At 35.7% G+C, this 21,909-nt stretch overlaps 4 protein-coding genes across 4 annotated transcripts; 3 read left to right on the plus strand and 1 right to left on the minus strand.

Annotated features, from left to right (window-relative positions):
- Positions 1-3,075: 3,075 nt before the first annotated feature.
- Positions 3,076-7,940, plus strand: LOC143448811 (uncharacterized). The gene is made up of 12 exons (XM_076948694.1): positions 3,076-3,896; positions 4,183-4,350; positions 4,951-5,069; positions 5,177-5,306; positions 5,893-5,948; positions 6,031-6,129; positions 6,222-6,374; positions 6,484-6,558; positions 6,682-6,765; positions 6,956-7,039; positions 7,355-7,429; positions 7,554-7,940. Exons 1-12 carry the CDS (start codon positions 3,710-3,712, stop codon positions 7,638-7,640), a joined length of 1,317 nt encoding a protein of 438 aa, XP_076804809.1. The 5' UTR covers positions 3,076-3,709; the 3' UTR covers positions 7,641-7,940.
- A 1,081-nt stretch (positions 7,941-9,021) lies between these two features.
- LOC143448681 (uncharacterized) lies at positions 9,022-16,018 on the plus strand. Its single transcript, XM_076948525.1, has 16 exons — positions 9,022-9,241; positions 10,135-10,205; positions 10,291-10,458; positions 10,632-10,761; positions 10,953-11,167; positions 11,522-11,704; positions 11,827-11,986; positions 12,225-12,364; positions 12,533-12,601; positions 12,946-13,087; positions 13,259-13,412; positions 13,646-13,729; positions 13,817-13,952; positions 14,264-14,399; positions 14,483-14,571; positions 14,866-16,018. Exons 1-16 carry the CDS (start codon positions 9,203-9,205, stop codon positions 15,032-15,034), a joined length of 2,085 nt encoding a protein of 694 aa, XP_076804640.1. The 5' UTR covers positions 9,022-9,202; the 3' UTR covers positions 15,035-16,018.
- Positions 16,019-19,006: 2,988 nt separating this feature from the next.
- LOC143448683 (histone H2B 1.2-like) lies at positions 19,007-19,411 on the minus strand. The gene has a single exon (XM_076948527.1). It carries the CDS (start codon positions 19,364-19,366, stop codon positions 19,007-19,009), a length of 360 nt encoding a protein of 119 aa, XP_076804642.1. The 5' UTR covers positions 19,367-19,411.
- Positions 19,412-19,960: 549 nt separating this feature from the next.
- Positions 19,961-21,732, plus strand: LOC143448682 (activator of basal transcription 1-like). Its single transcript, XM_076948526.1, has 3 exons — positions 19,961-20,481; positions 20,843-21,029; positions 21,218-21,732. Exons 1-3 carry the CDS (start codon positions 20,301-20,303, stop codon positions 21,579-21,581), a joined length of 732 nt encoding a protein of 243 aa, XP_076804641.1. The 5' UTR covers positions 19,961-20,300; the 3' UTR covers positions 21,582-21,732.
- The last annotated feature ends 177 nt before the right edge of the window (positions 21,733-21,909 follow it).

The raw sequence follows: 21,909 nt of genomic DNA on the forward strand, positions 1-21,909 counted from the left end.
AAAGCAGCGAGTTCTCGTATTTTGTCCATATTCAACCGAACGATCACGGTCTTATTCCAATATTTTTGATTTTCTTTATGTGTTGAGCGTATCTCTGTGGTGGATAAAACACTGGCACCCACTGTATTGATACTGTAAGTGTACAAGATACGCTGGTTAACGACCATCACGATAACGCAATCACTCCAGTATTACGACCACTTCGCAGAGGGTACGCCTTGCTGTTGCAATGGATAACATTCTGTTTCGCCAACGCGACCACTCCCGTATCCAGACAACGACCGCAATAAAGTTGGCACGAAACAACTGATTGAACCCTGCCTCACACGACCATTAATCCAACATTAAGTCAAGATTTGCGAATGTTTAACCCGCAATTGTTAAATCATAACTAATTAACTGCAGCTGCGCCGTAAATATCTAAGACTGTATTTTAGCAAGTGCTTGCGTGCATCTGTGCGCGCACACAGATTATAGTGCATGGCATTCATTTACTACAAGTGATTCTGCTGTGACAGTTCAAAGTTGTTCAGTGCTTTATAAATAGTTTTTTAAATAAGTAAAAGATATGAAACTGTTTCTGAAAGAAAAAGATATTGGCCATGTCATAGGTTTCGAGTACGAGTTTCAAAGTCAACTATGAGTTTTCAACTTCTGCTTTAAAACAAGCGTCTATCAAAGAGTTTTTGTAGTCTCTCTCTCTTTCTCTCTTTTCGAAGCTCTCTTTTTCCTTTCAAGAGGTTCGTGGGGCAGCAGTTCTAGGAGCTCCCGGAACAGTTCGCGATCTTTCGCCAATGCTGTCAGTTCGGCTAAATGAATACCATGTGGTGACCAGGCCAGATTAGAGATGTATGTGTCCCACCTGGTTCTCTTTCGACCCGTTAGTCTTTTACCGGTCGGTGTGGTAAGCATGACTTGGTTTGCAAGCCTTTCCTGAAGCATACTGGTGACATACCCAAACCATCGTAGTTGGGACCAATCAATGCGAAAAAGTAGGGGTTCAACATTTAGAGGTTTATGGATTTTGGTGCTACGCATTTGATCTAATTCTATAGATTTCACTGTATTGACTTTACAGTTTACAACATATACTTTTTTAAAAATCTACTTTCTGAAGCATACACCAGTGAGCGCGCTCTTTCGCTTATTATCCAAGAGTTCTTGTAGAAGTAAGTGATTAATTGCGTATGGCGTTTATTAGATGTAGGCTATTTCGCAGCAACACCTAAGGCTGTATTACGTATTAAATGCGTATTGAACATGTCTCAAATACAAATACAATCACAAAAACACGATTTATCAACTCTCTATAGTTTACTACATACTGTAGTCTACTCTACTCCATAAGGTCTTGTGTACAATTCTGACGTCATACTTTAGTATGAATTCCGCTATCTCGACCACTTAGCCTAACTACTGTTCCGCGGTTGGTCGACTTAACGGGGTTCTGCTGTAGTAACGTATATGGAAAACGGGGCAATGCAAAGCTAGGTGTAAAATTTTGACTAAAGCATTTTATGCTTTGTACATATAGAACCACCGGGATATAAAATAAAGAAACGGAGAAGCTAGTTGTCTCAAAACTAAAATTTCCTTTTTTTTCGAAAAAAGACATCTACAATTTCTTTGAAAAGGTTTCTTGTAGAAAAATTTGTGCGCTGAGATACAACCTTTCTGCAATGTTGGGCGCTCCATATGTTTTGATTTAATAAATTTTGCCCGGTTTTTGAATTGATTAAGTTAGTTGTTTTCATATTTCGAATCCTGAATACGGTAAACTTATGCTCAGCCGGTGGCAGCAGATACCTCAATCTTTATATTTCCGGTCAAAGCAAAAATATGTTAATATGGTAGCCTTTTACACTCAGGATTATATGCTTTATTTTTATGATAGTTTTAGTTCTTATTTTCTAGGCTATATCCTGCTGGCAAGCGTCAAATCTCATTCATCCACGAAAGCACCTTTTACAAATTTGAAAGTTTGCAAAGTAATCGGTCCATGTAGATTGTTTTTCAAAACATTCGCGGATGACAGCTGTATCAATATGCTCATGCACTTAGAATACTATTTTTATATTCTTTCGTATAAATAGATTAATTAAAATTTTAGTTAAATTTGAATATTTTCTAACAATCTCTAACAGTGGCAAGAAGTAATTGGAGACCCTTAACTTGCCTAGATAAAGGATAGCTATGTCGTAGAATTTATGTGAGTGTGGTTGTGTATTACACTTTTACGGAACGTAGACATAGGCTAATACTGTAATTTAATTTACTATGAGAATATCAAAAATAGCAAGTTTGCGCAACTTTGTTTACTTTGCAAAAGAAATGTGCTGGCAAGATTTTCCTGATTAGGCTAGTCGGTTGCGCGAGAAGCGTTGCCAGGTTCATTTTGATACTATAATATTGTGCGGTATGATAGTAACCGTTATGCTCGCTCGGAGGAAAGTCTTTGCACGACTTAAACTCGGTGATGATTTCCCATCGCTCGAGCCAGCCCTTCGCAATTTCCGTTTTTATGTCAAATTTGTTTTGGACTTCCAGGCATTGTGTTGCGACGTGAAATGTGAATATTGTAAAATGTGTGACACTGGGTGTAGTCCCAAATTTGGTCCGGGTGTTGTGACGTAATAATTTACCGGACTCAACATAAGTTTTCCGCTTGAAAACGTCGGAGATTGACGTCGAGTTCAAGAAAAACTTACAAGATTACAAATTTACAAACAAGGTCACAATAATAACAAACTTACCGAGAACACAAGGTTTTTGATCGGAAAACTTGCGCTGAATCATGCTACCGTTTTACTTTACAATGCCAGGAACAAATTTGGGACGACACCGGTTGTCACAGATTTTATATTTATGTTTTTAAATATTTATATTGTATTATCGGAATTTATAACTGTCCTGCAGGTCCATTGGTGTATGTAATACATACACAGTATAATACATATATTGTTTTATAGGATATCTATAAGTGCTCAGCCACCTCAAAGATACAAAATTGTGGTATTATTATGACATCACAATTTGGTAATTTCAAGGTGCTTCTGCAAGAGTGTTTGAAAAGTAAACTGTGTAAATGGAAATTGTGGTCTTGTCAAGTAGTCAATATTATCATGAGATGTTCATGTAATTCATAGATGTATTCATTGTCTGTAACTGATTTATTTTTATTGTTTTTTTATACATAGGCCTAATTTCCTGCATCGCATTTATGGGAAACCCATTTAGGTATTTATGATAATTAAAATGCAGAACTACAGCAACTACTGAACTAGGAAACTTAGTATGAAAAACTATAACCAGTGCGACAAGGAAGAAGGCAAAAATTAATTGACAAAAATGCTTCTAAAAACGCCATTATGTCATCATTATGCTGGTTGCTATCATTTTGTTTGTACAATTCTAGTCTACAGTGACTCTACACCAAGTGGGATGTTGTGTATTGGGCAATTATTGTGTATTATTCCATTAAATCAAGAGTCCTGAAAATATGCTAGCACTTGGCCAGCTACTCAGATTCAGCTTTGTTTAACAATAATGGCAATCTTTGAACTGGACAATTTCAGTGTTTCGGTCATTATATCCTAATACTTCAAAAACCGGAGCAACTACAACCAGTCCTGGATAAACGATAAACATTTGGGCCTCATGTTTTTACCATGAGCTCCAACTTTGTGGAGCTCCCGCCACAAAGCAAGTTATGCCAGAAGCTCCACTTCAGTTTCTTCAAAATAAAGGAGCAGTTACTGTAGTGTCACCAATTCAAGTCAGCTATTACATGGCTCACAACAGACAGGCAAAAATTTATGCAGCTCAAAGGGACAAAATGTGGATGCAGAGAAGGCAAATTAGAGTTTTAATGATGAGGATGCTTTTAAAACTAAAAAGTAATGCTCAAATGCAACAAGGTTGCTTTGTGTAGCAGAAGGGAAAAATATTGTCATGTGTTATAATATCCAGGAATTACGTAGGTTGTATTAAGCAGAGATTTTTAAACGAAAAAAATTGGAAAAAGTTTTTGTTCAAAGTTCCTGTGTATTATACAACCAGATTGTAAGCTTGTAATACCGCGGTTTTTAAGCAAAAATAACCTTGATTTGGTTTATTTCCAGCCAACTCAATTCTCAAAGTTAAGAAGTATGTATTTGACTTAAAGATTGTTTTGCATCATAGGAATTCCACATTCTGTAATTCAGAATTTAGAGTCTAAGCTAAGTTCAACCTTCGTTCTCGGAATGGTTTCTGTTGTAAATGGATCCCTGCCGAGCTTAGTCGTTGCAAACAATATGATTTCATCAACCTCCGGAAATGTGACTGCTGGTCCAAGCACAACTGTATCTGGTAAAGAATTTAAAAAATTTCTTTAGAGTGCTAGCTGTGTGTGCCTAACTTTGCAAATTTACTTTAACGCTATGCTTGTGCATCAGAACTTGTCAAATAACGTGCTATGCCTTTTCCTGACTGAAAAATTTGTCGTTTTTGGGGAAGAAATGTTACTCACATTTTGCTTTGTTTCATTCATGTCGCTGCCATTATATTTACAAAATAGTTTGTAGCGTATATTATTTTGCTATCAAATAGTATGTACAAAATAAGGGATGATGTTAAGAGTTAGCTTAAAAAATATAAAGCCCAATACAGTAGAACCCTGGTTATTGACTACTTCAGCGTGGTCCGCAATATCTTCTATTCTATTGCAGTATGTAGCATTCTATTTCACTAATGGGAGCAGTTCGTTAACACGGCCATTTGGCAAAGATTCTGTGAATGGTCGACTTACCAAGGTTCTACAGTATATACATGTTTGTTACAAGTTTGGTACCTCTTCAACTTTGAAATAAATAATCACCTTACGTATTTGTCGATGCGCTGTCGCCAAATTTTGTTTGTTATGTTACGCTTTCAACCCGGCTCAATAATATTGATATTTTGATGTTTAAGCTCTGCCGCAACAAATGATAACAAGTCTTACACAGCTTGAGCAACCACCAAGCGAAGCGCAACAGATGCTTCAAGGATTTTGGCAGAAACAACTGGAAGAAGTTCAAAGGACCGATGCGGTGCATTGTCGATTAACGTTTTGACGTTTTAATAAAACAGATTTCAGTATCAATAAGATATTTACATGCGCGAATTTCGCATCTTGAATTAAAGATTGTCTTTGCAGAATGATTTTAAAGTACAAGAACTGCCGCTTGCAAGAATTAAAAAAATAATGAAGATGGACGACGATGTGAAAATGATTTCAGCAGAAGCGCCATTGCTTTTCGCCAAAGCTGCACAAATGTTTATTACAGGTGACTTGATTACTGCAGGTGCAGAAATAAATAGAGTCATTATTATTTGCAATATAAAAGCCACATTTTCGTATCTAATTGCTTGTAAATTTTTCAAATGGTCCAGTGTTAGAAGCAATATGTTAGTATTTCATTCAGACATTGGATTAATAGAAGTATTACAAAATATGCTGACTGCAGAGCTTTAATGCATCTTCTAATCCAAATGTTCTTAACTGTTGGCCTGAAGCCGGCTTACAGTCTGCAGAATTGCTTTTGCTAGTACATTGCAGCAATCATGACCACAATGATCAAGGAGAACGTTACAAACTAAATTAAATTATAATTTAGATATAATCTAAATAGTCGAAAACATATCTCAGACACAACGTCTAAAGATTTAGTTTTCATATATGCTAGCCTACTTCTTCGTGTTAGATTGTTTACAGCCTATTGAAGATTTTATTGATAGCATTAGTTTTTTGCAAGTTTTGCATGTCCATGAAATTTTTTTAGCATTTTCACCAACCAAAGGATAGAAACATAGAAAACCAATAGAATAAAAACAACGTTTACAACAATAACAATGCTGGCTTATTTTGTGCAGAGTTAAGTCTCCGCGCTTGGATACACACAGAAGAAAATAAACGGAGGACGTTGCAGGTATTACACGACTAAAATCACTCCACTGGCTTTCAACTGTTGAATTATTGACGTTGGCTTTATTCACGATAATTTTCTACAGAGAAACGACATAGCAACTGCCATCAGTAAATTCGATCAATTTGACTTTTTGATTGATATTGTTCCACGGGAAGACTTAAAGCCGGCAAGAAGGCCCACAGTGAGTCAGTTAAATATATGCATCGTACTCAGTGCTTGTTACTGTTTTAAAGTAGATTAAAATCGTACCATATTAATATGTTATCACTTCAGGATGAACCACGGGCTCCAGCCGAAGCAGTACAGTACTTCTACACACTTCCACAGCAACAAACTCAGACTCAACAATCTCAACCTGCTGCTGCTGTGCAAAGTACAAATTCCCAAGCACAGACAAGTCAAATTGTCTTGGCACCAGGTGGTCAGGTAAATGTATTTCTCACTCAAAGCTTTTGGAATTCAGATGCAGGTCATTTAATACTTTGTAATGTAATGCTACAAGATAGATGCGATTATTGTGTTATTTTATAACCAGATTGTACAAATACCGAGCAGTCAGTTAGCAACTGGTGATGGAAATGCCCAGATTGTGCAAATCGCTTCACAGAATGTACGTATTAAATAAGATTAGAGTCTGCAATAAAAGTATCTTGTTGCTATTATAGTTTTGTCTCACAGACAACATATTTTTGTCTGCATAAAGTCGTTTTATGCATTTTGTAACACCTCGTAGAACCAACAAACAACCAATGCAAACACAGTTATCGTTGGAAACAACCAGCAGTCCGGCAATGTTGTTATCAATGCACAGCAAGAGGTATTGTTTACCTTAGTCGTTTATCATTTGTTTTACAGTGCTGAATATTGTATCCGAGGAGTAAATTAGTTTATTGATTAAATCGATATTTGTGTCACTGTTTTATTGTTTCATCCATATTTAAAACATCTCTGTGTATTGTCATTTCACCTGGTAGATATATTCTAAAAATGGCGTTTGTTTTTTTTAGACTCAACAGACCCAGGCTATCAACCCCAGCATCTTGCAACAACTTATCACTAATAGCGGTGTTTCCCCTTCCGAAATTCACTCAGTCAGTGTTGGTTGTAATTTATGAATTAATCTGCCCTCAGTAAAAAAAATTTCAGCTTAAGTATTCAGTCGTTTGATTTTGTTGATGGGGAATTGTTTTATGTGCTGTAATTGCAGTATCATGACAATTCACACTCGAACATCCTAAGAATTAGGGTTAAGGGTTAGAATTGTCAGGTTTGAATAGTTGCATAATCGTAATTGTAGTATAAAGCTGAAAAGATAGTGTCATAGGTTTTTCAAGAATGATGTGATGTTTGATGGTGATAATGTTTAATAACACTTGCACATTGGATCATGTTTTTAATTTTCTTAGATTCAGATAAGCTCTGATGGGCAGCTTCAGCTTGTACGAGTCCCTCCCAACGCTGTTGAATCCACACAGGAAGAGGTCAATTAATAAAACAATTGTCTTATAAATGCAATACTATTTTGCTACTCCAGCTTTAATCGTAGTGAGATTTTTTTTACGTAGAATTGTGTTCTTGTATTAAAGTTTTTCGTTTATCTACCAGAATCAACAACAGTCAGAAGCGCACGTAGTCGGAATAAGCACAGATGATCCCACACAGCAGATATTTGCCATTCCAGCTACAACGTAGATCGTCAATTGTGTTGTCACCGATACTTACAACTACTGTAGTAGTATTTTTCATGTGACAAACTTGCTTGAAACAGTACGGGCCCGAAGACGGTAGCCTTAGAAGATAATCTGCGACTAGCGAGCGGATTGCCTTTTTCCTGTTTCTTGCATCTCATGCTACCGAACTGTTCATTAAAAACGTTAGTGTGCGTCATTTAAGCTCCGTGAATTTAGCATGACGTTTTTAAACACATTTCGTTATTTGACAAAATTTATTTTACTATTTAATAAAGCCCCGCATTGCTGCGTTAACCAGAAATTGTGTTTGCAAAATTAAGATAACAATAACAAGCTTAAAAGGCCAAAGCTATTAGATTTCACGTAAGATTGGGCTTGGTGTGTCCAGAGGCGTAGCTAGGGTTTACCGCCCGGGGACAGAGGCAGTTTTTCCGCCGACACTTCTAAATAAATGAAAAGTGCATACACTAAAGATGCGAGCTATAGTGGAGTTTGCCGTCCTAGGCATGTTTACTGACGGAATAATTTCAATTTACAATAGAACCACACATCACCATTATCAACGCATTTAAAATGTTGTAAGCATTTCGAAAAAACTGTGACCTTATTTGGCGCCCCCACATGGTTGATATCGGGGATAGATGCCCCCACCCCAGCTACGCTTCGGGGTGTGACATGAAAACTTCCATACTCATGGAAAAGAAATTTCGGTACGACTTGATCTGCTTTTGGGCAACTGGTTGGTTTACTTTGGTCAACTTCCTGATACCGTGTTTTTTCAGTGAAACTAAGCCACCGATTAATTACTAGTCCTGTGAGGAAGAATACATTTGCAACGGAGTGTGGTTTATGCACTCATGCTCTTTAGAAAAGTCAAAAACGGAACTTGGTAGTTCGGTGTTTGTCTTTCGTAGAACGACTAAAACCACTTGTTACTACTTGCTTGTAACTAAATATCTTATGCAAGTATTGCTTTTTGGATAACGAAAAATGGTTACTGCTAGCCTAAGCATAAACATCACAAAGACACCAACAGTCACATGATAAACTCGTGAGGTTATGCAAGGGAAAAACCCTGTTTTTGTTTACTTATTTATTTAACGTAGAGCAACGCGTAATACCATGATCGCGTTACTTAACAATCAGTTTGAAAGGTTAGAATTAGATAGGGCGATAGACGATTGGCAGCACCACTTGTTGAAAATGGAGTAGCCCACCTGATAGTCATATGATAAGGTTTTATTTGTTACGTGATATGTCATGTTTTGTTCGATAAGGTCCCATAGGTATCAGACTATCAGTTTCCGCGCGGTAACGGGTATACTGGGCTAAAACCTACTAGGCTGTAATTAGCAGCCTACACAGCTAGCCCAGCGTTTAATGTGTGGGCATGATTAAAACAGCAGGATGTTAACCCATGATGCTAACTCAGGCATCGACACATCAAAATTATAATATACAAATAAAATTTTTACCAGTATTGATAGGCTTAAGTCTGTTGCACTAATGTAAGTAGTCCTACTTATAGTACGCTATATATGCTGGTAAGCTATTCAGCTTTGGATGAGCAGAATGGGATTTATGCAAATGCTTCCTCTGGAGGTAATGAATGAAAGCTTATGCTACTACCTAATCTGCCAATGTGTTTTAATCTTGTGACAAAGTTATAAGTAAAAAAGTAGAAAGTTATTTAAGTTATATTTATAAGTAAAAAAATGGGTCTTGTAAGATGGTGTTGCATAGACTATATTTTCTGTTGCAAATCATTGCCCATGACTGAAAAAGCATCCGTTTTTTAAGTTTAAAATAAACCTTGAAAGCAACAGCTTTTACTTGACGTTGAAGTTTTCATTAAAAGCAAAAAAAGTTTAGTTTGGAGCTTGTAGTTACTTTTGATTTTTTAAGTTTAAGCATAAATTTTAAAGTTTAAGTTTCTCATGAAAATGCTCAACTTATTTTAACATGAACTTGTTAAATAAATTACCACGAAGTAAAGACTGAGTTTGCTGTTTTCAGTTCTGAAAGCATCGGATTTGAAGTTTACTGCTAAGTTTTGAAGACAATCATACAATGTTATACATATCATTATGAAAACCTGCATAACAAACAACTAAAAGATTGTTAATATTGATTCAGCTCAGTACAAGAGTTTCCTGGCTTTTGCGGAGCCTCTTATAAAAGTTCTAAGCTCCTTATAAAAATAAGTTCACTTACTTAAACATAGCCCTTGCCTGTGATCTAACTTGGATATCCCTGAAAAAATAACAGCTTGTGCATCGTTTCTTATAACCTACCATGTTGTCCTAACCTGCACAGTTTCATGGCATAGTTTCATTTTTACTGAGTCACGGAGATGTTTATGGTGGTTAATTGTGATAGATAGAAATACTGGTAAATAGAAGTAATTTATGTGCAAAATGCATTAGTTATTTATTGGAATTGTTTACTAATTATCATTTGCTATAAACTTTGATTGGAAATCCTACATTGTATAGGTTCTTTCTCACATCATGAACTATTTGGATTTTGCCAGTAGAAGGGAAGCTGCTCTTGTCTGTCATACCTGGTATAACATTGATTCGTACCAACATACTGTTATTTGCTACCATGTTATTCTTCATATTATCTTTGTGCATGACTTGTGATACCAGGTATGAGGCCAGCATTGATCCTGTTTTTATGAAGACTACAAAATATACATTCGACGTGTCCCTTCTGGAAGATGAAGATAATTTTAGTATCAAGCGCATTCTCCATGGATGTTTGTGCAAATCTCCCAACCTTCATATTACTGGACTTGATGAAAATTTTAATGCAAAGTATGCTGTTTGAATGTGCTGCCTAACTCATGTAAAATGTTTCGGTGATAATTAAGATACCAATACCAGTAATGTTATAGCTGGAAAGAGTAAAAACAAACTTAAAAATTTAGAAAGCATGATACTGTAGTAACAGGATGCAAGTAAAAAAAGCACATGAATAAATTTTTCAGGCTTTTTCTGAAGCTGCAAGATTCTGGCATGGCCATTCTTGGGCCTCATGTTGTACATTTGTCTTTGAAAAACTCAAATATACTTGAAAGAACACTGGCAGGCATTTTATGTCACTGTGAAAACATAGAGGTATCAACTTTGCATTACATGTTGCAGACTATAGTGTTATAATTTTCCTATTTCCCAAGCAAACACAAGGTTTATTTAATTGTTTAATAACATCAAGTATGTTGAAATGTATATTATAAAATGCAAAATAGATTGTAAATACTTAAACTGTAAAATCCGTCGACGTTTTATTGTCTAACTTGTATTTTCAGAGCCTGGATTTGACTGGATGTAATACTTTGTTTATGTCTGGTGAAGTTTTTAAATGCTCAGAACGCACAACCTCAATGAAAGCGTGCTTGAAGAACATAAAAGCACTCAATCTCTCTTCGATAAGATATTTGAACGATGCAATTCTAAGCCGTCTTGCATCTTTGTGTCCGTCATTGGAATCTATTACGATGAATTCTAACACTTTATCAAGCAGGTGAATTTCATCACACTCGCAAACAAGAAACAAGCCATCACTTTTGTAACTTCCAATATGACTAATCGCATTTGTTTCCTTTCTCATTTTTATTTTGAAATTAATAGTTCTCCAGTAGATGCAACCATGTGCCTATTAGTTCAAACATAATTCGAAAACATTTAATGTACATAGGTTTATAAAATAATAACAACAATTGAATTAGATTAAAAAGATTAATTTGCAACAAATTAGACCTGCGAAAACAACAATATGTGCAACAATACGATGGTCATCAAAATTAAGATTGTTTATTGTTGTCGGGGCCTCATAAGTGGTTATGGTCAATATAAACTGTCTTGTTTCATCGTGCAGTTCCATCGCAAATTCAAGATCAAACTTGTTAACCTTTTCGAACATCCATCACACAATCTCGCTCCAAGCAGCTGGCATAACGCACATCGATTTCAGTCACACATCCATTTTGTCAAGTGCCCTTTCTTCATTGTCTACCATTAGAAATTTGCAACTACGATCAGTTGTTCTTCAGTATTGTAGGTAAATCATGTTCCTATTTTTGTGACTTTTGTTTTTATAGGTTTTTTTTATTATCAAAATTTTATAAGTTATTCTGATTGGCTGGTAATTGGTACAAAGTTAATAACCATTGTTTGTTTTAGAGAATTGACAGACGAGGGAGTAATCAATTTAGTCCGCTGTCAGAAGACGGTTACTTTGTTGGATTTAACAGGAAGCTCCGAAATAGGAAACGGCACAGTGAGTGCAGTTTGCACTCACCTCAATAACTTGCAAACGTTGAAATTACGCAAATGCCAAAAGGTGATTCTTTTCATATCAACAATAATATGGCTTTAGTTTACCAATAGATTTTTAGTCTATGTTTTTTTTTGAAAATTATTCATCAAACTTTTTTGTGTCACTACTTATAAATTTTTGATTCACGCCAGATTATTTTTGGAAATTTTCCAAAGACACCTGTATCTTTTCTTTGTATAAGAGAAAGGATTTTGTAATAGAATTTAGAGCGCTAGTATTAAACATTGCATTTAATTTCAAGGTAACCTCAGCTTCTGTGAGTCATTTATACCAGCTTGAAAATTTGGTTGAGCTTGATCTGTCAGAATGTTTTGACATTTCTATGAATTCACTGCAGAATGGAATTAGGGGAATGCGAAAGTTGAAAAATCTGCAATTGAAGTGAGGGTTTGATTTTAATGAAGTTAAATATTCTCTACTTGTCGAGTTTAACAAAGCACTGAAAAATAAAGCAATAAATTGTGATAAGATATCGCAAATATGAGTCATGGCATAGCATTGCACGCACGGTGAATATGTAATAAATGGTCGCTACTGTTTTGTTTTTAGGTGTTGCAATCTTACAAAGTTCGGTGAATATTTCTTTGGTTCATTGCCACCTTTTCACAATAATAAACAGTAAGCTGCTCATGCCTTCACCTTTCATCTTTTTGATTTGTGGTGGTTGTGTCATTTGAGTATGGATACGTCCATCTTATTAAAGAGCGAAGTGTTTAAATATTTAGCTAACACGTTATGATTATGATTGCTTCCTGACGTTCCAGCCTGTGACATGAATAAAAAATATAAATCAATACATTTAAACAAAGCCATTGCATTTTTTGTTTAGAATGGAATTACTTATTTTCTCAATGCGCAACTATAGAATATTTATATAATTTTGATTTCAGTTCGTATGTAGTGACAGTTTCATTAGCACTCAGTTCATTAGCTTCAATAATGACATCTCTTACAACATACAGTGGTTTCACTTCATCAAATATAACACACTTCACCGAAGTGGGCACATCTATTTCAAAGCCGGTGAATGAGGTGTTGTTTACAAAAGCACTTTGTTATCTCGATGTTGGTTCGTCGCAGTACGTCGATGATTTGGCACTACAGGTAGATGACGTTTGATTTTTGTGGTGGTAGTATTTCACTAAGTGCTGCACTTTTTCTGCAGTTAACTTTATTTGAGATATTTTCTGTTGATAAGCAAATAAACTTCAAAACGTATTACTGTCCGGAATTTAATACTTGTCCTTGGTTTGTTCATTAATTTCATTTTTCCAGGCCATTAACGTTCATCTTACCAATCTGGAAGTTTTGAAATTATCTTGGTGTGGATCAATCACCAATCGTGGAATCCTTGGATTTGAGATAATCGAAAAAACTCATTTTCAGCAGAAAAAGCAAGAACACCTTGAAAGCTATGATGCTCAAATAAGTATGATATAAATTGCCAACTAGATTTCGTTTATGCTGTTGATGGATTTGTTTGATTTAAAGTCTGTCTGTTGACTCACTAGCTTTTATAAAAAAAAATAATTTTTAGGAAAACGGACGAGTTTTATATCTCTGACTCCAAGAATCTTGTGTTTGTTTTCATATGTCTTACTCCTGAAAACATTCCACATATTAGCTTATTGGTTTCTTGTAAATAAACAGTTTTGTCTTTAGGTGAATTTTTATCAAGTGGAAAGTATAGCAACAGTCACGGCCATGCTGGTCTTATGGGTATCCCTGGTTCTGAATTTGTCACAGGTGCAACAGATAACATGATAGCAAGTTATGATTTTTACAATAAGGGTTATGTGTTTCCATTATGCAAAAGCTATTTGATCCTTTCAGACAAAATAATATTGGATGATGTCAAACTCGCAAACTGCATGGAAAAGAGAGGCCTGGCCCGGTTAAAGCATTTAAAGCAATTGTCACTGTCAAACTGCAAGAAGCTGTCTGAAGCTGGTGTTCTTCTTCTATTTCAGTAAATTGATTGTGATTGCTTATATTTTTCTTACATATTAGTCTGATCCTCACTCATGTAAAAGTAAAATTTGATGTTTATATTTTCTTAATTACGAAATGTTGGGATCTATCAGCCACAAGCAAAACAAATACATTTAGACTTAAAACCAAATCCACTCTCAGGGCCACTTTTGTAGGTATTGCTTCTAGAATGGATATAGTTTTTAACCTTGATACTTATGAGTCAAAATCTTTTTAACACTATATTTCCTTGCATTCTTTTACGTTCATTTCTGCTGCAGTGTTTTTAGCTAAGCTGTTTCATTTCAGATATAAATGTGGCCCTTTCAAGCACTTAGAATCTTTGGATCTCGGAATGCTGCATCACGCTGTAACTGATGACACTTTAAAGGCCATTTCATGCGCAGGGAGGTTAAGATCTTTGTCCTTAGCTTTTTGCGGCAAGGTATCTTTCTCACAGTGGGGTGATATTTTTCTTGTTAGGTCTTCAATGCAAATACTTGTGTTAACTTTCTGTCCATTTAACAGGTAACTGACGCAGGTATTCAGTATCTCAGCAAACATCTTCGTTCACTCGACACTCTGAACTTATCAAACTGTGATAGCATTTCAAACAGGTTGGATCTCATATTACCTCAGTATTAAAATTGAACTTGCTTTATTGTAAAGTCCCGTTTGAAGTTTTAACAAATTTCCATTGAAATAATAATATCTTGATTTGTTACGCTTTAAACTAACTCTGGCAAAAATGCAAGTTTATGTATATATTAAGCGAGCTACTTGCAAGCGATGTCTTTCAATGAAATCCAAATTCCAACGTTTGTAACCAAAAGCTTACACTAATCGGTTTGCTACGAACACAATAACAAAGGGTAGATTGTTAAAGTAACGAAATTGTGTTCTTGTCTCAGATCTCTCAGAGCTCTATCGGTTAACTGCGTCTGGCTGAAGGAGCTCGATATATCGATGTGTGGTCGAATATCAGTGAAAACAGTCAACGAATTGTCATCTATGCTGCACTCTCTGCTACGATTGCACACGCGGTACACTGGCGGCGCAAGTCTAGACAAGACATTATAAACGTCTTTTCTTTTTTTTTTTAAATTTAATTTTTTTATGTAAGATGTTGCGGTATACAAGTACGTACGTCAAGAGTATTGTGTTTAGTATTAAAGAAACTTTTGTGGCAATTTCTTAATCCTGATGGCTAGGCGCTGCCTTCAGTACTATTAGTTAATATGTATTTCTCGTGTATGCGACAGGTCAGCAAGCCTACTTGTGATAATATGTTTGTTATAGGCTATTGGTTTCCTTGCTTCAGTTCAGTGACCAATTTTATTTCTTGTTGATTGTGTTCTTTGTTCTGATTCACAAATTTCTTATTCTTCCTGCCAATATTTATTGACCTATCAGCTGTTTCTCATTCTTTATGTACTACTGTATATACTAGATGCTTCCAAGTTGTTGATTAATTATTGCTGACGCTTCCATACAATTTGGTGGCATCCCTCCAGTGATACTATGCGCACGAGGCGTAAGGTGCACAAATAAGTAAAAGGTAGTTAGTTGGGTGTTTGCAACCGTGCCTTCACGTGTATGTTAGTTAGGGCGGGTATATGTCAAGTTGGCAAAAAATAGCGAAATGGAATGGGATCAAATGGCGAAAAGAAAGTGCTGGAAAAAGATGTAGCCTACATCTGCAACCAAATATATGCTCAGAAATTTTACACTTATCGTTGGAATTTTTTGTACGTGCGAGATGCTTCGCCTTGTGATGGTTACGTCACTAGTCGTGAGTTGTTTTCGAAATGCTGAAATTTTATTTTAGGATCTTGCAATTCAGTTGTTGATCAAACTTAAATTCTCCTTAATGACGTTCAGATAAATTACTTCGCTTGAACTGGTGTGCCACATATATATAGGCCTACTGTTGCAATGTTTACAATCTTCCCTTTACCCTTTTACTATTTCACTTGTTACGACTGCGCAATGTAACACTCAGTAAGCTTTGTCTGAAGGTGAAAGCCTTTGTGTTTGATAATAAATAAAATGGGAACTTTGTCATTTAGTAATATGATTAGACAGAATTTAAGCAACTAACAGCATTGTAACGCCGTTTGAGAAATGAGAACTCATATCATCGAAGCAGAAGTAAAACAAGTCATTAATCGTCCTTGCTCATCCTGTAACAATTGCCGACAGTGTACGCGGTATAGGGATGTGCCGCGAGGAAGAATATTCGGGTTCGTGCGAACCCGAATATCATGAAGGTCGACACGAACGAATACCGAATCTATTCGTATTAGAACCAAACAATAAAATTTCATCCAAAAGTTGTCAAGTCTTGCTTGTAACATGATGTAATCTATAAACAAATCGCTTTCTTTGGAAAAATAGTGTTTAAAAAACGATCGAAAAAGCAAATTCGTTAGAAAAACGACCTTCATTGTAAGTACTGCTGACTCTAGTTTAGCTTTGTCGGGAAACTAGATCATCATTTTTTACGAAAGTCAGTAAATTTATAAGTAATATTGTATTGGGGTTCGCCATTGTTGGTATTCGTGTTCGCCCGAATCTTCCATAAAGGCGATATTTGGCGAATCTATTCGGATTTGGGTTCGTATCGGCCCATCCCTAGATCGCGATCTTTATGGCGAATATGGTTGTTGTGTAATACTTCACACAAGTAATTCAACAACGAAAATACTTATTTGTCATAGCCTGTATAACACTTTTCTTGCCGCATTTACACTTCATTATAAACAACCTTCTCAATTGTGTTAAGGGAAACGATTTGAACTAAATGCTGTAGATCGCTTTTGACGTAGCGTATAAACGGAATTAACACATTTCATTTAGAAAAGTGGCAAAATGTTTTAGCTAAAATCCGGTAGCCATCTAATGTCCATAGTTAAGTGATACTGAAAACAGATGCATCACAGCAATTTTCTCTAAAGAAATTCTTGAAAAACTTTTGTTGAACCTTTATGAATGGAGTGCTTCTGGTAATAATTTCAAACCTCATCGAAACAGTAACTCTTTGTTAATTTCAGACCTTTTCGAAACAGTATTGATATTTGAGATTTTGTGGGGATCTTCTATAATCTATTCCTTTACAAGAGTGCTCGTTTACTATTTCAAAATTTATTGAATGTTTAAATATAATAAGTTATAACAACACCAATTTGCATGTACTAAGCCTGTTTGAACAAAAAGTTAAAAATTCTTTTTGCCATGTTGTCACCTTGGCTTTTTGTAAGATCATTATATATTATCGCTACAAATGTTTCATTAAAAGTTTAGTATTGTTGTGATTACTGACGTTGTGTTTGCGAACCTTGCAACTAATTAGGAATTTTTGCTGTTCGACAACAAAACGTAGTTAACTAAATTCAGTGATGGTCAACGTAATCAGTAATCACATAAGTTAATTAAGTAGAAGTATTGTTACTCCCAGAGAAATCTACTCCACTACAAATAAAAGTTTTGCTATTTAAAACAACTCAAGTAAGAAGTAGTTTTCGATTTAAAGTATTTGGTTGGGAAAGCACAACTTACCACGAGCTTGCTAAAAGCAATACAAGTGCAGGGAAATGAACAATTTTATGAAGCTAAATAGTTTCAGGCATACTTTGTCAGAGCATTGTTACGTGAAAATGAAGTTGTAGACTGTATATCAACGCTTTGTGCAGATTTGATTGCAAATGAAAATTACTGCAAATTGTCTTCGAACTAAACTACTTCAGCATTTGGTAAACCTACTCAAGTGCGTTATTTTGGACTAAAACTATTTAAGTAGGCTAAAAGTAGAAGTACCCATGAGCAAAACTACTTAGTAAGTAGCCAAAGTAGAAGGAACTTAAGTTGCTGACCATCACTGACTAATTTCTGAAGCTTGCATTGTTTTGGTTAATACTAATTTATCTTGACCAGTCAAGTTCTAATCGCTTTCGACTCGAAAATCTAAGCTCTGTTCATGTAAATGTTTTTTTTTATTAGTTATGTTTTATTATTGCAAGTCATTCGATTTTCACCGAAAGTTGGATTACTGTACGTCACCAAGGCAAAAACTTAAGTAACTGTATTCAGTCCAAAATATTGACGCTGAGTTCGCTTGAATATAGACACAGTTTAAGATTTTAGATGGTTAATATGCCCTCAATCGTTTTTCAACGCGGAAGATTAAAGCAAGTTAGTTTGTTTACTAGGCTATATAAGTACAGATTTTTTTCAAGATCAAAACTTACTTTGGTTTCCACAGCATTAGGCTTATTAGTAGTCATGTTTTTTTATGCCAGTGATAATACTGTACGTTCGAAAACATGGCCATGTTAGAATAAGCCTTTGTTTGATCATAAAGTTTTTAATAAAAAGCGTTTCAATTTACAATAAGCTGCTTATCCAATGAGATTTGAAATTTTCCGAACAAGCAATCAAGTGTTGCTTTTACAAGCTCTATCCAAATAATTATTACATCAGCGATGCGAAGCCTATAAAGCAGTGATTCCCAAACTGTGTGCCGCGGCACACTAGTGTTCCGCGGCACACTAGTGTTCCGCCACAGATTCTCAGGTGTGCCGCGAATCTTTTTGGAATTTTGGAAAAGAACTGTATAAATATTTAAAATAAGGCATGCAGACAAGGATATGCGACTTAAAAGCTTTCTAGCTGCTTCAATAGCTGAGAAATAAGCACATGTGACGATGAAACCAATTATGGCATTGTCGATAGAGTAGGGTAATTTTTTAAAGCAACATTTCTTCTCTTGTAAGTGTGCCGCGAGCGTTTTCTAATTTTTCTAGTGTGCCACAAGCTGAAAAAGTTTGGGAACCACTGCTATAAAGTATAAACTATGTCAATTTGTGGTCAAATTGATTCCGCCGAAATATTTAACCGTTCCGATTGGCAAACCTGGATTTAAGGCAACGCACTATTTTCGAATTTAAAACAGGTAAGAACTAATAAATATCATATTATTCTCTTTTACGCTTAATTCGGGTGGCTCTGAAAAGAGCCGTTTTACTGTCTAAGACTAGTTACAAAATGACTAGCTTACTTGGAACTGGTGTATTTTGTTACAGCCTTTGTTCCTTCTGACACTGCATGCTTGGCAAGTTCTCCAGGTAACAGCAACCGAACAGCAGTTTGAACTTCACGACTGCTTATGGTCGAGCGCTTGTTGTAATGACACAAGCGTGAAGCTTCTCCTGCAACTCTCTCGAACAAATCGCTCACAAACGAGTTCATGATCTTCATCGCCTTGCTTGAGATACCGGTGTCTGGATGGACTTGTTTCAAAACTTTGTAGATGTAGATGCCGAAGCTCTCCTTGCGACGATGACGACGTTTCACTTTCTTCTCTTGTTGAGGCTTCTTCGCCACTAATTTCTTTGGTCCTTTAGATGCTGCCATGATAACAAGAATATATTTTATACAAATATATAAGAATGACGTGAAAGTACTTCGCCTGACATATTTATATCCTTAAATATGCAAATGACCTTTCTAATTTAACAATATTTAACCAATAAAATTTGAAGCAATTTTAATTGGCTGACAGCGCAAATTTCTGTGCTACGATTGGCCGACAGCTCGACACGCTTCCTGAAATACAAGTTGCAGACGACGTTGTGCATTTTGCAGTGGCGATCTTCAAGCACCTTGAACAGAGGATTTTTCCTCGTTTTTGATGATTCTAAATTTAAGCACACATATTTTAGCGATTTTTGCCTAATTAGTTCTACGCAAATGGCAGATGCGAGATGGCAGAATACTGTATATAATTAAATGCTTTCATCAACTGTTTCAATTTATTCTTGTTTTGATAAAGAAGAATGTTGTTCGAAACATGTTAGCTATTAAATTAATAAAATATTTATGCCTGTTTCCGTGGCTCTTATGGCAACCACTTGTTCCGTAGTATGCAGCTCAACCCGATCAAAGATCCTTTTACTAGATGTCTCTAGGCAAATCATGCTGTAAAAATTCCCCCAAATTGCAAATTTCAGACAGGCCTGAAAGTCCGATTCCGGCAGCAGGATGAGTTTACTTGAGTCAAGCTATAGGAAATAGTGTCTGGCGAGCATTTTCTCTTTTGTAACTCGCATCCTAAATACTGAATAAAAAGCTCTACATTTTTGTATTTCAGTTTGATTTTGCCCGGGAAGTGTACGATACAAGATAGCTTACAAGTTCTTATGATATATTTATCGGACTACAAAGTTTCACAAGAAATCTTAGCTTTCAAAAAGTTGCTGCCTAGTAGCCTGGAGTGGTATAATAGTATCTTCACATATATATGGGCAAATTGTGTGTTAGTGTTATAGCTTAACTGGTACATAGAAACATGGCCGATGTCCATGAAATTGATGAAGATGACTGCAACACGGATAACAGCAATATAATGAAACAAACTGTACCAGGGGTCATTTACATAAGTTTTTTACCACCAAGAATGACTCCATTACATTTACGCCAGATATTTGAGAAATACGGTGAAGTTGGTCGCATATTTTTGCAGCCAGATGGTAAGAAAATGTACTGCTAGGCCATAGTGGAAAGTATGACACTGTCACACACTAGGTTCATCAACGTGCACACAAAATTTTATTATCTTCACGCCGATTTATGATAAATAAACAAAGATCCAGTTGCTTGAGCCTTAATTTATAATAAATTAACAAAGAATTGAGGCTTTAGTGCACGCTATCACACCAACATTTGCGTCGTTGCATGCACGAGTTTTCCTCGTTAAGTGCCATACTTTCCAGTCGGGCTGGTAGGCTGTATTTTAGTTGAAAATGATGATTTGTATCATGCACAAGTATTGTTAGCATGTATACTTGACTTGTTAATCTGTCATTAAATCTATATTATCAAAACTTGCAGAAAGAAAAGTTACCAAGAAAAAGGGCCGTCCGAAATACAACAAAGGTTCATTCACTGAAGGGTGGATTGAAATGGGTGACAAAAAAGTTGCCAAGAAAATTGCTCTTACATTTCATAACACGCTCATGGAAGATGGGAAAAAGTCCAAGTTTTCCGACTATACATGGAATTTGAAATACTTGCACAGGTATGCCTACTGTTTGTCATTGTGCATTAAAATTAGTATGATTAAATCAAAATATTCAAATATATACCTAAGTGAAAAATATTAATGTTGCAATAAAGTTCTAAGCTCATGTTCTTTTACATTCTATCAGCATTACTAGAAACTATGATGCATGAATTATTAGTATTAACACCGACTATTTATGGAAGGTTTCGATGGGGTCATTTAACTGAGAGGTTGGCTCATGAAAGAGAAGTTCGGAAGCAAAAAATGAGAGTTGAACAATCGCAAGCAAGACGAGAGACAGCTGCATTTGTGGCAAATATTGATGCCGGAAAACGGCTAAAAAGTATTAAGGAGCGCCGAGAGAAGAGAGGCGACGTTTGGCAAGAAAAAAGAAACCCAAGGAAAATCAAACAACGAAAAACTGTCGAAGAGATGAGATTAGAAAAATTACACAAACTAAATGAAATTCCATTAGAAAAAGATGTAACTTCGCAAGATTTCAAAAACACCAGCAACAAAGCAATTGACTCTAAAAAAGTGGTTTTAAGTAAAATATTTGGTAGCTAATATATTCCATTTTGACCCAGTGTAGATACTTTATTGAACATTTGCTGAATCGTTGTTTTGCTTTCTTTTTTCGCTGCATCATACTTTGTAAGCTATTGCCATTAGTACCGAGTAGTTGCACTAAATTTGGTTGCAGAAATCAACTTTAAAATATCAGTTCCTTCATCTAAAAATTTACAGGCACCTAAGTAGAGGTTTAGGATTAAATAGATATAATCAATGATAGGTATAATCTAAATCTCCTTGGTCAAGGGTGATGCCAATCATCCAAATACGGATTAGATTAGATTCACACATTTTTCAACTGTTCTTGTGCCCAATAGCTTTG

The sequence above is a fragment of the Clavelina lepadiformis genome, chromosome 3 (assembly GCF_947623445.1).
Source record: "Clavelina lepadiformis chromosome 3, kaClaLepa1.1, whole genome shotgun sequence".
Lineage (NCBI taxonomy): Eukaryota > Metazoa > Chordata > Ascidiacea > Aplousobranchia > Clavelinidae > Clavelina > Clavelina lepadiformis.